This window comes from Staurois parvus, unplaced genomic scaffold, assembly GCF_062004578.1.
Source record: "Staurois parvus isolate SC_StPar_1 unplaced genomic scaffold, SC_StPar_1.0 ptg000226l, whole genome shotgun sequence".
NCBI lineage: Eukaryota > Metazoa > Chordata > Amphibia > Anura > Ranidae > Staurois > Staurois parvus.
In genome coordinates this window covers 7896256-7913171 of record NW_028318022.1, presented here as the reverse complement: position 1 = coordinate 7913171, position 16916 = coordinate 7896256, and the positions used below count along the sequence as shown (strand labels likewise).

The 16916-nt window shown below is 41.9% G+C and overlaps 1 protein-coding gene across 6 annotated transcripts in view; it reads right to left on the bottom strand.

The window, feature by feature from the left end:
• EIF4G1 (eukaryotic translation initiation factor 4 gamma 1) overlaps positions 1-16916 on the bottom strand; it is a 75664-nt gene that overhangs the window by 42537 nt on the left and 16211 nt on the right. For 4 of the 6 annotated variants that reach the window (XM_089679546.1, XM_089679547.1, XM_089679543.1 and 1 more), the window contains exon 2: positions 622-718. The exons of 1 other annotated variant lie outside the window; for it this stretch is intronic. In XM_089679546.1, the coding sequence (XP_089535672.1) occupies positions 622-684 (63 nt within the window). In that variant the 5' untranslated portion in view covers positions 685-718. Of the gene's footprint in view, positions 1-621; positions 719-4999; positions 5153-16916 lie in introns of those variants that run through there. One more of the 6 variants, XM_089679542.1, reaches the window with a different exon arrangement.

The following is a 16916-nucleotide window of genomic DNA, read 5'->3' as shown; positions in this document are numbered from 1 at the left end:
TAAAGAACCCTGTGGCAAACGACACACATTGTGCCAAGTGTCAAGGTGCCTGCCCAAACAGGATCCAGTGCCCAAAGTACAAACCAGGTATGGCTCCCAGGGTTTTACAAACATTACACCAATCTGAATACAATATTTCTATTGCTGTAACAGAAGAGAGTGAAGTGTCGATTGAAGAATTGGAAGTAAAATAATAAGCCAGGTAAGCCAAGAGCGATTTCTCTAAAGGAGCAGAGGTGCATGACCTCAGGACACTAGCACACAAAAAAAAAAAGAAAAAAAAAGAAAAGAAAAAAAAAAAAAAAAAAAAGAGGACTCAGAGCGGGAATGGGTATCAGTGTCCTCAAAGCTTTGCCAGTGGTCCAATGACCTGAAGGTACCAGCCTATAACCCAGGGTCTATGAATATCAAGATTGCGTCCTGTACTGTACAATTAAGATAATGCGATTCTGTCAATAGCATTGACACTAGGATATTTTTTTTCTTAATGCTGTCAGGATTTTGCCAGCAAAGACTTTCCCTCTTGTCTCAACTTGCTACCAGAATGTGAAGGGAAAAGAAACCTTTCCTGTGAAAGAAAAAAAAAAAATAGTTTGGAAATGTAAAAACTGGTATATATACCTGTGGGAGTCCAGGGGAAGGGGCAGTAGGGGGTCCTCCTATAGGCTGAGTAGCTTTGCTCATCTCATGTGCTGCTGCATAGGGTCCCCCGTAAGGTCTATAAAGACAAAATATATACATATTTAAAGCCAATCATTGAAGCCCCTAGTTGTGTTAAACACCCTTCATGTGCGAGCCCCCTGGTTGCCGCCAAAAGCACAACCTAGCTACCTGCTTGTATCACAAACTGTTCTAAAATGAAAACATCGACCATAGTTCCAGGATGCCACACTTATTAGCTGCCCATCATAGTGTTGGGCAAAAAGAGCATTGCATAATGGTTGAAGGAGATGGGGCCCAGTTCTCAACTTGAAAGCACATTTTATTTTAATTCTGAAACATACCTAACAGTATATCAACCTTTTCTTGGCTCCCTCTGCTATAAAGTTGGAAATAAATCGAAACAGCAGTGGCCTGAAGTTTACTGCATGTTATCCGATACCAATTCACCAGGAATATAAGATGTAAAAACATGCACATTACACAGTTGAGAATAAAGTACAAGATATTTCTAAAGCAGGCCGTAGATTGGAAAAACAAAATTATAATTTTTGGTTGTTCGTTTTTCGCATCAGTGTGCCAGTTGTGGCACGATTTTTGTGTCGCAATCAAAAGTGCCTTATCCAACATGCTGGATTTTGTTTTTAAAAAATAAATTATGGCACAACTGTATGTGCCATTTTTGTTTTTTTAGATCAACAGAGCGTTTGGTTTTCTATTCTTCTATGACCTGCCTAAGAACTGCAGCTAAATTTTACCCTGATGAGCCCTGAGAATATCTTGTATAATGCCTACACATCGCAAAAAACAAACAAGTGTATAATAGTCTGCATCAAACAAAACTATTTAGGGATGCACCGATATATTGGCCGGAAAGTGTTATCGGCATTTCGCCAATAGGACTTTAATGCAAAAATGCCCCCCCCCCCCAGTGACTTCAATGCAAAATCGCATCTCAGGATTTCATGTAAAGTCAGGCCCCCATTGACTTCAATGCAAAATCATGCCTCATAAGACTTTCATGCACAATCGTGTCCCCATTGACTTCAATCTAAAATGCCCCTTGGTGACTTCAATGCAAAATTGCCAGCCACATTAATTAACCACTTCACAACTGCGATATAGCCGAATGACGGTTACAGCGCGGTTCTCCAGTTCTGGGAGGGCGTCATATGACGCCCTCCCGCACGCCACCAGCGCTCTCCATGATCACTGTGTCCTACAAACACAGCTGATCACATGATGAGGTAAAAGGCCAATTGGAAAAACTTTCCTCACACTGTGAAGTACTGCCGATAACCGGTAAACATCAGAGCAGATCAGCACTGATGAGCAGTGTCATCCACCAGTGGCCAGCAGTTGCTCCAGTCAGTGCCCATCATAACTGCACATCAGTACAGCAGCATCAGTGCCTCCTCAATGCCCACTAGAGCCACCTCGTCAGTGCCTCCTCATTAAACGCACATCAGTGAAGGAGAAAAGTTATCTGTTTGCAAAATTTTATAACAGAAACAAAGAAAAACTTTTGCCATCACAAGCCATTTGATGGTTAAAAAGAACCCTATCTAAATGCTGTATTACATGCTGTTCATACTCATGCAGTCAATAATGGATTCATTTTCTGTATTCTGCAAAAAAAAAAAAAAAAAAAACCTGGTTGATCCTGCTGTTCTCTATCTCCACCTTCTGTTCAAGTTCCTGATTAAGGGATTGCAACTGTAGTGGCAACTCTGCACATGCTCAGTTTTCAGTGAGTTTCTATTCTGATCATTTCCTCCCTATCATAATTGAGCAGCCCATGTGACTATAGAGTCATGCATGTAGGTGTATACGGTGGTAAATGAAAGCCCACTCCCTCCCTCCTCATCCATCCCCACTAACCAGCTAAACACAATGGGGGAGGGATAATACATGCAGTTTAATGGAGGAATCACCTCCCTTTTATTCTAAGACACAGGCTGGCAGAAATCCACCCACAGCATGTTATTTCCACAAAATAATAAAAATGTGATTTCAAAAATATTTGTATACAAATTTAAAACAGTTTATTGATTTTACTTATTTATTTTTACTCTGTATCACAAAAGCGGTTTAATTTTTTACTTTGAACATGTGACCAGCAGCAGAGGACTAGAAGCTCCTCTTGCTTATGTTTCCCCGTAGACAGGCTGGGAAAGATCTGGGTCATGTGACAGCTGTATATAGGATTAAGAAAAAGGTACTTAAGATTTTTTTTTATTAAAATAATTACAGTACCATCATCCTCATACAGAAATATAAGGGACAATGTAAGTTAGACAGTGTGTGTTTAGTATCACTTGGCTGGTGATGTCACTTCCATGCATGCACAGGACTACAGCCATCCAAGCACACAAGCAGTGTGTTGAAATGTAAATTGAGCTGTGCATGTGCAGCTCAGTGTACATTCTACAGGGGACAGGCAGGCAAGTATTTTATTCCAGACATTGCTTCTATAACCTTTTGTCTTCAGCTTGTTCAGTTAAGCTGTGCATATGAAAAATAGAAACTGACTGGTTGCTAAGTTCAGCAACTCCAGATTCTGGGTATTACAATTTTGATACATTCCCCTCAATGTTTATAAAACATCTCACATTATTTAAATAAAGCTTGTATTTTACATGGCTGTCCATAACAATGAAAGTGCTATAAATTCTAATTAAGATGTAAATGCAGACTATTTTTCAGTAGGTTTGACACATCTAAGCGTAGTTTCCTCAAGTTTCCTTAACCTTTAGTTATACTTTATTGTTTTACATTTCTTCAGTTACTTGGTTGTTTCAATGTTTAGGCAAACAAAGTCATACATCATGAGTCTTAAGTCCTGCCTGCATGCCTGGGCAGATGGATTCCAGGAAATAATTTCTACATGAATCATCTGCCCTTAGTCAAGATGGCCACGGCCAGAAATGCTAGGGTCAGCTTTTCAACATGATTCCTCAGCAAAATAAAGCACGGAGACATGGATGGATGAGCGAGTTTGCTTTGAATCGCAAAAATGAATTAAATAGCGTTTTTGGTTTGTGGTGCTCAGATTCAGTAAAGTTTATATTTTGAGGCTTAAATGTACTTAAAAAGTATATAGTAAAGCATGCCGCTAAACATACTGAAATAACTAGTTTTTGCATACTAATGGACGTACGTATTCTTGACACTATGGAAAATGTATTATAAAGATAGGAATAGCTTGCACAGGGACACTTGATGCATAATAAACAACCTGGAATAAGCACATGTGATATACAATGTACATTCCCAGAAGAACCAGGCCACACTCTTGACTCCCTCTATTCAGAAAGTGGAAAAGCAAAGTCACACTGACTGCATATCTTCTGTTACCTGCTGCTAACTCACACAAAGGAATTCAAGGACTGGGCTATTGACCTCCTGTCCGAACAAGGAAGGGGGGGTGGGGGGTGGACAACAACTTTGTCAGTAGACAAATGCTGCCGATTAGCATAAAGTATTCCCAGAGTATAACAAAGTATTCAAAGCTGTATATAACTGGATGCATAGTTAAACTGTAACTCAAACCAGACACCATGTCATTTATATACCAATGCAGAACATTCGATAAATGTACATGTTCGATCACAATTTCAAGAAAGGCTCCTCTGAAATCGATTATACAATACACACAAAATCACAATGTGAGAAATAAACAAATGCAGTTCAAGAAATGGGAGCACTAACTTTTAGGTTGGCCATGGAGGAGCCAGTTTTATTTGTTCAACCAGTGGGTTGAAGGAAAAAGAACGACCCGATTACCCCATCCACACATTAGAGGTGGATAGGGGAATCTTCCCTGCTGTGTCTTTGTATTCCAACAGCAGGAAGAAGACCCAGCTGTCAGAATACACTGATCAGTGCTGCAATCTATAGCCTGCAGCAATGACCCTTTGGAAATTTTCCAACAGGGTGGTTGAGAAGACAATGGGTAGATCAACTTCTCTTCAACTCAGTGCCCATACATGGATAAAAATTCAGCCAGTCTGTTGATAACCTGACGGTTTATAAAAGACCCCTTCTAGAAATAGCTTTAGGGCTCATTCACACTTGGCTGTTTTACCAACGCTTGCCAAACACCCCTATAGTGTTCGGCAAGCGTTGGGCCAACGTTTGCGGAGCGTTTAACGCTCCGCAAACGCCGCATTTGCGATTTAACGGCGGTTGCTAGGCATTTGCCGGGCGTTAAAAACACCCCACAAATGCCTATAATGCAGTTTGAATGGTGTTACCGCTCCGCAAACGTCGCACCCAAAAACGCACCATGTTATTTAAAGGCAACCCTGTATGTCTGCTAAAGAGCAGCACGTTTTACCTGAGGGTTGGGAAATGTGTATGAGAAGCATGCGTTTCCTGATCCACATATGTAGTGAACCAAGCCAGCTATTTCTTTTCACTTTCTGCCAGCAAGGTCCTGCATACATTTCAGTATGGTGTACATAAGACCCAGGATATAAAACATCTTTATCTGGAAAACAAAGAATACAAAAATTATGTATTCAGAGACAGCTCCATGAACACAACTCAAAACAATGTATCCAGTTAAAGCAAAAAACCACACACACAGGAAAAACAATTGGCATACATCTATCCCTTAATTCACACCTGACATTTGAAATGCTAATCTTCTGAGTATTCCCAAGATATTTTACAATGGTTAAAAAGAGGCAAAGGAACACATTCTAATGCAAAGATGGGAGTATAACCAGCAGGGCTGCTTGGAAACACCTTGGACAGGAGGGGGTATATAACCAATGATGAATCACAAAGGAGAAACCCACTGTTCAGTTGGATAAGAACACTCACCTACACATACATATGTTAATGCAGCGTTTAGCATGAACAGCTGGCATTGTGAAACAAAACAAAAGTTAACATCTACACACAAAGTTAATTAAAAAAAAAAGTAATCCTGACAAACCTATACATCTCACCTTCTTACACTGCACAGACTGTTAATTGATTTTTCCTATTAGCACATTCTTCTGGTGTACACTATAAAGCATCTGCTTACCAATCTTTTTGTTTACCTTTTTTAATGACATTATACTATTAGTGCTGCATTGCACAATTTCTGCATTACCAAGAAGGAACAAGCAACCAAATCCAATCAGGGACTAGTTTGGCCCCTCATATACTAAGAGAACTCAGCCAAGTACATTCTATGTTTAATTCACTATGCTTCACCAATGATTTTTTGCTATAACCAGCATTATTTTTAGCTATTACTCATTAGGAGCTGAAAATAAAAGAATCACCAGTGGAGCACTAAGGTAACCCATGTCCCCAAAAAAAATATTTTGCGGCCATAAAATTGTTGAGATTATATCACCAAGTGTTGCAATCAAATAAAACGGACAACCAAGTGTGTACAGATCTTTGGAAGATCCAACAAATGTTTGAAGAACTGCTCACTCTTAAGAGCTGATCAAATGAAAAACATGATATAATATCAATGCTCTATACACCCCCCCCCCCCCCCCGGGGGCCCCGTCCCGCCCAACTGGCAATTTATTACAGGTTCTGCAACCATGGTATAAAGTCAGCACAAGTTGGTCCCTCTCCCGCCTTTTTCTGCACTTTTGAAATTGATAAAATGAGAAGCATGTGAACCTTAAAAGTGGAAATCTGACCACCACAAATCAAAATGTAAATATAATATACCTTCCTATTTACGAATTCTAGGAGCATAAATGAAAATAGTCAATGGCAGAAAAAAAAAAAAAAAAGCACCAAAAAACGCACCTCTCCATTGAGGCCTGGTTTACTTTAAATGCATTTTTAGGGCCTTCTGCAAAAATGCATTAGTCGATTTAACATGGTTTCCTATGGGACACATTTACATCTATTTTTGAGCTGCTGAGTTTTTGGAAAGGGTCAGGGACTTTTTTTTTTAAATGGAAAACGCTGCGTTTTTGGTTCAACAGACTTCAATGGAGACGGTGCAGAAAATTAATGAAGTGCGTTTTTGCCGAGGTTGCTGCATTTTTAATCTGCCCAGCAACAAGTTGGCCAAAAAAAAAAATTCAAAAGTGCAAAATGCAACAAAAACCGCGTCAAAAAAGCAAACCACACTGCAAAACAGATAAAACGCTAACTGCACTGGTGTGAACTAGGCTCGCAATGCATTGAAAATGCATTTCTGCCCAGAAACAGGTTGCCCCCCCCAAAAAAAAACCATATATATATCAAAAAAACAAAAGGTCTAAACGCAAAACGCACCCTGCATTGGTGTGAACCAGGCCAGAAATGCATTAAAAACACAGGAAAAAAAACGCACATGTTGCATTTTTGGTGCATTTTGTTTTTAATCTGCCCAGCAACAAGTTGGCAAAAAAAAAAAATCCAAAAATGTAAAAACGCATTACAAAATTTGCAAGCAAAGATGTGAAACACACACCAAAAAACAGACAAAAATGCAAACTTCATTGGTATGAACCAGACTTGAAATGCATTGAAACACCATCAAAAAAGCACACGTGTTGCGGTTCGATGAGGTTTTATTTAATTACATGACCGCACCCTAAACGTGGTAAAATTGTGGGTTTTTGATACCTTTTTTTGGGTAATGCATGTAATTGGCTCTATACTGTGTCTAGAGTCTATCATTTGCAGTTTTTTTATTTTCTTTTTAATTTAACAGAACTGGAATATCACTTTACAGAACAAAAATTGCCATAAGATAAATATAGAGGCTGCCAATGCTGACTTCTCATTCCACAGATCCTAGTTACCTGACTGTCACCTGAGTCACCAACTCATAGGAATGCAAATAAGGATGTCTGACTTTTTCAGATTTGCATACCGTTTCTTGATCAAGGACTTAAAGAATTAATGTTTACAGTCCCTTCAGTTTACAGGCTCCATTCACACTTGTGTGACTCCAAAAGGTGTGCGATTTCCATTGCAACTTTGAATGGGTGAAACTTGGATGAGACGTTACACAACTGTTGCATTAATAACATTAAGATGCAACTTTCGAGAGTTTACATTGCTGTCTACAGCACTCAAACAGCATGAAAGTCACATCAAAGTAGTGTAGGAACCTTTTTAATGTTACTATGAAAAAAAATCGCATAGATCTGAACGGCTTCCACTGAAATACATGGACTGATTCCCATGTAACTTTTGTGTCCAAAGTTACATGATAAAGCACACAAGTGTGAATGGAGCCTTCAAGTACACCTATCAGAGAACTAAGGGGCCTGCCACTGCTGGCCTCATTTTGAAAATGCTACCAGTTTGTTTTTCTGCTTCTAAAATGGATTCACTGACCAGCATGCAGCTAGTGTAGTCAGAACTCAATCTACATGCCAGTTCAAAGTCAGAGGTACTGAAGCCAAAGTGTTCAGCAAGATGGCCACGTATGCTAGCATTTTAGATGTTTTTCTCCAGACAGGCTTCCATAAAGTGGTATTAAACCTAAAAACACAAACATTTACTATATATCAGGTTGCAAATTCTTAGATGTAATGGCTGCATTAGTTTCTATTTTAGGCGCTTTCCTTTTTCATCTGGAGATCCTCCCAGTAAGTGTTTTTTTTTTTCTTTTTTTCAAAAGAACAAGCAGATGTAGCAGTTAGAGAGTTGAGACCAACCATTTACCGCTCACAGGGGTGCTTACAATGAGCAGCTTTTATTTATTCATTTAAATCCTTTATCCCAAAAGAATCATACGGTTACTGTAACTGCTTGTGCAACTGGAGTTTAGCTTCTATTGGTTAGATGTACTAGCAGATTAGGTACACCAACACTGGCAAGATCATTAGGTGAAAACAGCCCAGAAAAGTAAACCATTGCATCCATCACATCTGACTATTGGTAATCTGCCATCTTTTACATTTTTTGTTTAATACTGCTTTAAGAATTTACATGATCTTTGCCCTATTCCTGAATGCACTATACATACACTTGATGAGGACAACAGTGCTTCCACTCCATAAAACCATCAGAAGTATGAAGTAAAAGCAAACTGTACATTGGTGACTAATATGTACTACCACTGGGATAAAATACATGCAACAGCATTAAAGCAGCTCTACCAGCAGATATATACAAAAACATCCTATGTATGAAAACGCAAAGAAATGGTTTCTAGCATAGGATCCTGGAATTTTTGTGCTTGATCTTTGCTGTGCAGGAGATTTTGAGAAGATTACAAAGTGTGACCCAATCAAGATGTTGCAATGCAGTGTTGCCAACCAAAAAGGTTTTATCAAGAGCTAGCAGTTCAGGAAAGTATTTCAACAGGAAAGGGAAGACCCTGAGCAATTCAAAATCTGCACTGCAACCAATGAAACAAAGAGCAGTGGTATACCCAAACCTGTAAAATACATCTACATCTTGGCAAACTTCCCAATTCAAGCCAGATATCCAGGGTATCAAATCACAGATATGAAGGCTTGTCCAAAGAAAAGAAACCTTGTGTCCCTACAATCATGTTTATGTCTAAATTCAGTTCAGCAGGGACTGGTTGAATTTCTATGCATGTATGGGCTAGCTGGTTGTACAAGTTAATTCCATTGATCGACTTGTGAACAAGCATGTTGGGTTTTTCATAAATGGACAGTACTGCCAGCTATAACCAGCAACACTGATCATTGGCTCACAAATGAGAGCATTGAACACAAAAGTGTGTAGATGGGACAATTGGCACTTTTTTTGGTACAACCCACTGGCTGGAAAAAAAAACCCACATTTATTATGTATGGCCTGCCTTATGATGGTCAGAGGCATGCATTAACCTTCATGGGATTCTGAAAAGCCTGGTTCTCATCAGTGCATTGAAATCAGTCTGTTCATGGCAACCACTAAGGTTCACGCTTTAGGAAATTTATAGAATGGAATTGTAACCTAAAATATGCAGTAATTTCCACCACATTCATGACTTGTTCACACCACAATACTTCTGTTCAGTGTGCGTTCTCATGCATGTCTACATACATTTTTAATGCATTTGTGGTGCATTTCACTTAAAAAAAAAAAAAAAAAAAAGAACCTTAATTTTAAAAGGAGTATTATAGCATTTCCTTTGAGGTCACTTCCTGCTTCTTCCTCAACAGTCACCCAGGTTTTTTCAGCCATCCCCAGATACCCAGGAAAGTGCACAGCTACTGCACACTCCCACGCACATTTTCTACTAAACCAGGATGTACGTGGACTGAGGATATGGATCACCAGGAAAGCCAAATTAAATGTTACCTTTTTTTCCCACCCCAAACACATTTATGTGCTTTGTGATGCAAAAAAAAAAAACCCATGCTGTTTTTTTTTTTTTTTAAACACTGGAACTGAATTTAATAGTATGAACTAGAGTAGTTGGAAAACATTGATTTTGCTGTGAATGTGTACAAGATGTGACTTAAAAAAAAAACAAAAACACGCATCTAAAAGCATCTGGTGTGAAAAAACTTTTATACATATGGTATGAAAATAAACAATAAAACAGTCATAAACATGTACTTGTACTATATGGTTTCAAAATCCAATCCATAGTTGTTTCGCTGAACCCTTTGACCCCGTACTTCCTCATCTGCACAGAAAACTAGTCTACTACTTGGGAGTTTATGGTATTAACACTGCAGCTTTAATCCTTTACACTTGCTTATCATTTAAACTTTAAAAAAAAAAAAAAAAAAACCCTTTTCCAAAAACGCAGCAGCTGAAAAATAAAAAAATCCCTGACCTTTTCCAAAAATGCGGTGGCTGGGAAAAAAAAAAAATAAAAAAATAGGAAACCATTTTGAACTGTAGAGCATTTCTGCAAAATACACTAAAAAAAAAACAAACCAAAAAAAAAACGCACAGGTGTGAACCAGGCCCAATAGTGCACCACAAAAAGTACACTGAGACAACACAATATCTAAAAAAAAAAAAAAAAAAAAATACCCAACACTGGGCTGTATTTAAACAAAACAAACATCTCAAAAGGTTTTTCAAAACACAAAGCTAAAATGTAAAATATTAATGAGGAATCACACAGATTCACAAATTTACAACAAAAGCCAAATAAAAAGGCTTAGGCGTAGCTCAACCACCATTTCTCTTGCCAGCATGTACCTACCCTATAGCTTAGGCAAAACAGACAATGCAAAAAAGTCAAATTAACTTTCTACAGCATGCCATAAAGAAGCAGAAATACTTAACACTTACATTAAAGGCTGAAGATTTGATGCATCTCTCCAAACTCAACTGTACTGTATAATGGAGTCTGGTGTGCCCTCACTTATGAAAGCTGAGCCAGGTCAATCCCCTCCCCCAAAACAGCCAACAAGAGCCATTCCCAGCCCTGAAGATAACATTTGGGAGGAGACTTAGTTGGGGTAGTTCATTGCATTTGAAAGGGGCAGCAGGATATGCACAGATGGCTCCAACCCCCTCCCAAAAAACAAACATTTAAAGGAGAATCTTCAATCCTCACTTAACCTGCTGATTAGGATTCTTTCCCCCAACACTTCTAATTGCCTTCTCACATATACTGCTATCACTGGGCACACCTTTATTAACATTTGGAATGCTTACAAGTTGTATGTAAAATTACAATCTTTTTATTAAAGTTGCAGATAACTCCCCACAATAGGGAACAATTGATACACCAATTTGCACTGTATGACAATCTAAAAAAGTTAAAAGGTAAAATAAGCTACTTCTTTATATGTGTAGATGATCACTTAATATCACTATGAAAACGGTTTTAGAATTCTAACAGAAAGCTTGCAGCAAACTGCTTTATGGACAGGTTGCCATGAAGGGGGATGCTACGGTATAGGTGTGGGTTACACTTTTGGTATAATGTGAGTATATAATATGCTAGCTCCCCTATTTACCAGCTGTAATGTTCATAGAAAACCAATATTTGGAAGGATAAATTAATAAAAAAAAAAAAACCCCACACAAAAAAACAAAAAACTTGCAGACAATAAAAAAAAATAAAATCAAGATGGTAGTTGCCTGCTTGTACCATGATGAGCATACCTTATGCCATTTTTTGAGCAAGACTCCCTGGATTTGTTTTGAGTGTTTCCTTGCCGACAGATGAAATACAGGAATTCTTTTTATTATACAGGATTTATATAGCTATATTATTTACAGTCAGGTCCATAAATAATGGGACATCGACACAATTCAAACATTTTTGGCTCTATACACAATGGATTTGAAATGAAAGGCACAAGATGTGCTTTAACTGCAGACTGTCAGCTTTAATTTGAGGGTATTTACATCCAAATCAGGTGAACGGTGTAGGAATTACAACAGTTTGCATATTTTCCTCCCACTTGTTAAGGGACCAAAAGTAATGGGACAATTGGCTTCTCAGCTGTTCCATGGCCAGGTGTGTGTTATTCCCTCATTATCCCAAATACAATGAGCAGATAAAAGGTCCAGAGTTCATTTCAAGTGTGATATTTGCATTTGGAATCTGTTGCTGTCAACTCTCAAGATGAGATCCAAAGAGCTGTCACTATCAGTGAAGCAAGCCATCATTAGGCTGAAAAAACAAAACAAACCCATCAGAGAGATAGCAAAAACATTAGGCGTGGCCAAAACAACGGTTTGGAACATTCTTAAAAAGAAGGAACGCAGCGGTGAGCTCAGCAACACCAAAAGACCCGGAAGACCACGGAAAACTGTGGTGGGTGACTGAAGAATTCTTTACCTGGTGAAGAAAACACCCTTCACAACAGTTGGCCAGATCAAGAACACTCTCCAGGAGGTAGGTGTATGTGTGTCAAAGTCAACAATCAAGAGAAGACTTCACCAGAGTGAATACAGAGGGTTCACCACAAGATGTAAACCATTGGTGAGCCTCAAAAAAGAGGAAGGCCAGATTAGTTTGCAAAATGACATCTAAAAACCCCACCTGCCTCCATGTCCTGCCGCAACCCCCGTAACTTAGTATCTCCCCCCCCCCGTTTTCATGTGCACTCTTGAACGCCCGATCGGTGTGCAACAAGCTTCCACGACCTCTGTTTCCCGCTCCCTCAACCTCCTAGCGATCACAGAAACCTGGATCCAGCCCACTGACTCTACCTCCCCTGCTGCACTCTCCTACGGAGGTCTAACCTGGACCCATTCACCCAGGCCTAACGGTCGTAAAGGTGGTGGGGTTGGTCTGCTCCTGTCACCGCAGAGCACCTTCCGAGTCCTCCCAAACCCCCCCCTCCCTATCCTTCTCCTCCTTCGAGGCCCACTTCGTCCGACTATTCTCCCCAACCCCCCTGAAGATTGCTGTGATATACCGGCCTACTGGATCCATATCCCACTTCCTGGATGACTTTTCCTCCTGGCTACCCTGCTTCCTCTCCTCTGAGCTACCCACCATCATCCTTGGGGATTTCAACATCCCTGACAACCCGGACACATCCCATCTCCTCCACTTAACCTCCTCCTTTGCACTTGCACAGTGCATACAATCCACCACCCACTCCGACGGTAATATCCTTGATCTCGTCTTCTCCAACCGCTGCGCTCCCCACAACCTCACTAACACCCCCTTCCCTCTCTCTGACCACAACCTGATTACCTTCCCCATCTCCTCGTCCTCCAACGCCTACCCCTCCAAATGTCACACTACTACCAGCCGTAACCTCCGCAACCTTAACCCTGACCCCCTCCACTCTGCAGCTGATCATCTCCACGACAGCATCCTACCCCTGTCCTGCCCCGACTTGGCTATGACTGCCTACAACGCCGCGCTGTCAACAGCCCTTGACTCACTAGCGCCTTTAACCACACGCAACATCAGACCCCGACCGCTCCAGCCCTGGCAGACTGATCACACCAAAACCCTCAAACGACAAAGTCGTGCCCTGGAGCGAAAACAAAATCCCAACAAGCCTTCAACCGCTACAAATCTGCCTTCCACACCTACACCACCTCCCTCCACGCAGCCAAACAAGCCTACTTCCTGACCCTCATCAAGGCCCTCTCCTCCAATCCTCGCCGACTCTTCTCCACCTTCAACTCTCTACTCTCTCCACCCCCACCTCCCTCACTGCCCTTGAGATTTCCAATCACTTCAAAAACAAGATTGACACAATTTGCAAGGACATCCCCACAACTGACACGCCCTCTCAACCTTTCCCCTCTCACACAGCTACCCCCTCATCCCCCCTCTCCCTCGACATAACCCGCAGGGACTTCGTCAGGGACTGCTCAAACTCCCTCCAACCCCGTTCCCCCTCATCACCCCTCTCCCACGGCCCCACCACTGCTCTGACCTCCACTTCCACCCCACATTCCTCATACTGAAGCCCCCAACACTCCGCACCTTTGACCTTACTACATTCGAGGAAGTCTCCAAGATCCCCTCTGATGCCCGCCTCACCACCTACCCCCTCGACCCTATCCCCTCACAACTCCTACGACCTCCCTCCCCCTCTATCCTACGCTCCCTCAGCCACATCTTTAATCTCTCCCTCTCCTCCGGCACTTTCCCCTCCCCTCTGAAACATGCACACATCACCCCCCATACTTAAAAAGCCCTTCCTGGACCCCAATGACCCGAACAACCTCAGACCCATCTTCCTGCTCCCATTTACATCTAAACGCCTCGAGCGCCTAGTCTACACCCGCCTAAGCTCTCACCTCAAAGACAACAACCTCCTCGATCCCCTACAGTCCGGCTTCCGTCCCCTACACTCCACCGAAACTGCCTTACTCAAACTCTCCAACGACCTGCTAACCGCCAAAGCTAATGGCCACTATTCAGTGCTCTTACTCCTTGACCTCTCTGCAGCCTTCGACACAGTCGACCACCCCCTCCTCCTCAAAAAAACTACACTCCCTTGGCCTCAGAGATTCTGCTCTCTCCTGGCTCTCATCCTACCGGTCACATCGCTCTTTCAGCGTTACCTATAATGCTACCACCTCCCCCTCACTCCCCCTCTGTTGGGGTCCCTCAAGGCTCTGTCCTCGGGCCCCTTATCTTCTCCATCTACACCTCCTCCCTTGGCCAACTCATACACTCTCACGGCTTCAACTACCACCTCTATGCCGACGACACACAAATCTCTCTCTCAACCCCCCACCTCACCCCCTCGGTCTCTGCCCGAATCACACACCTACTGAGCGACATATCAGACTGGATGTCGCTCCACTTCCTTAAACTGAACCTCTCCAAAACCGAGTTTCTTGTCTTCCCCCCCAGCCCGGGCACCCCCCCCCCCATTGACTTCTCCGTTACATCCAACAACGCCACCATCAAACAAGCCCCGCAGGCCAGAGTACTGGGTGTCATTCTGGATTCCAACCTATCCTTCCAGCCCCAAGTCCAATCTTTAACAAACTCGTGCAGACTCCACCTCCGCAACATCGCCAAAATCCGCACGTTCCTAACCCCAGAAACCACTAAACAGCTCATCCACTCCCTCATCATATCACGACTCGACTACTGCAACTCCCTCCTCACTGGCCTGCCTCGCCGCTGGCTATCCCCGCTTCAGTCGATCCTGAACACGGCTGCCAGACTCATTCACCTTTCCAACCACTCCATCTCCGCCACCCCCCTCTGCCAATCCCTCCACTGGCTTCCGATTGCGCAACGGATCAAATTCAAAATCCTAACACTGACGTACAAAGCGGTCCACCATACTGCCCCGAACTACATCACTGACCTAATATCCAAGTACCGCCCAGCACGCACACTCCGCTCCTCAAGACCTCCTCCTCTCTAGTTCCCTGGTCTCCTCCTCCTATGCCCACCTCCAGGACTTCTCCAGGGCGTCACCCATCCTCTGGAACTCCCTGCCCCAACCCATCAGATTATCACCTACTCTCCTCTCCTTTAGGCGCACCCTGAAAACCCATCTCTTCAGGGAAGCCTACCCCTGCTAACCTGCCGACCTCCTCCACTCTATTCCCCACAGCTATCTCCTCCTGTACCACTATCTCCTCCCTCCTAGATTGTAAGCTCCAAGGAGCAGGGCCCTCAATCCCCTCATGTTTTGCATTGTATTGGTATTGTTCTGTCACATGTTCTGTCCCCCTTTGTAATGTACAGCGCTCAGCGAACTATTGGCGCTTTATAAATACTGTATAATAATAATAAAAAAGCCTTCACAGTTCTGGAACAACATCCTATGGACAGATGAGACCAAGATCAACTTGTACCAGAGTGATGGGAAGAGAAGAGTATGGGAAGGAAAGGAACTGCTCATGATCCTAAGCATACCACCTCATCAGTGAAGCATGGTGGTGGTAGTGTCATGGCGTGGGCATGTATGGCTGCCAATGGAACTGGTTCTCTTGTATTTATTGATGATGTGACTGCTGACAAAAGCAGCAGAATGAATTCTGAAGTGTTTCGGGCAATATTCAGCCAAATGCTTCAGAACTCATTGGACGCCGCTTCACAGTGCAGATGGACAATGACCCAAAGCATACTGCAAAAGCAACCAAAGAGTTTAAGGGAAAGAAGTGGAATGTTATGCAATGGCCAAGTCAATCACCTGACCTGAATCCGATTGAGCATGCCTTTCACTTGTTGAAGACAAAACTGAAGGGAAAATGCCCCAAGAACAAGTAAGAACTGAAGACACTTGCAGTAGAGGCCTGGCAGAGCATCACCAGGGATGAAACCCAGCATCTGGTGATGTCTATGCGTTCCAGACTTCAGGCTGTAATTGACTGCAAAGCATTTGCAACCAAGTATTAAAAAGTGAAAGTTTGATTTAGGATTATTATTCTGTCCCATTACTTTTGGTCACTTAACAAGTGGGAGGCACATATGCAAACTGTTGTAATTCCTACACCGTTCACCTGATGTGTATGTAAATACCCTCAAATTAAGCTGACAGTCTGCAGTTAAAGCACATCTTTTTTGTTTCATTTCAAATCCATTGTGGTGGTGTATAGAGCCAAAAATGTTAGAATTGTGTCGATGTCCCAATATTTATGCACCTGATTGTATATAACAGTTTGCACAGCACTTTACAAAATGAAGGCAGACATTACAGTTACAATACAATTTGGTACAACAGGAATTAAGAGGGCCCTGCTCGCTAGAGCTTACAATCTGAAAGTTAAAAAAAAAGAGAAAAATCTACATTTATCTATGACAGTAATGTACACAAGTAAATTTAGTCTGTGGAACACCTGGACACAGAGTCCAACAAATAGTGGTGTACAACAAAAAATATCATGTAGCACTGAGGTTTAAAAAAGGAAATGCATAGGTGAAAAAGGATAGGCATATGCCATCGAAAAAGCCATTGCCAACACCCGACAGGCCC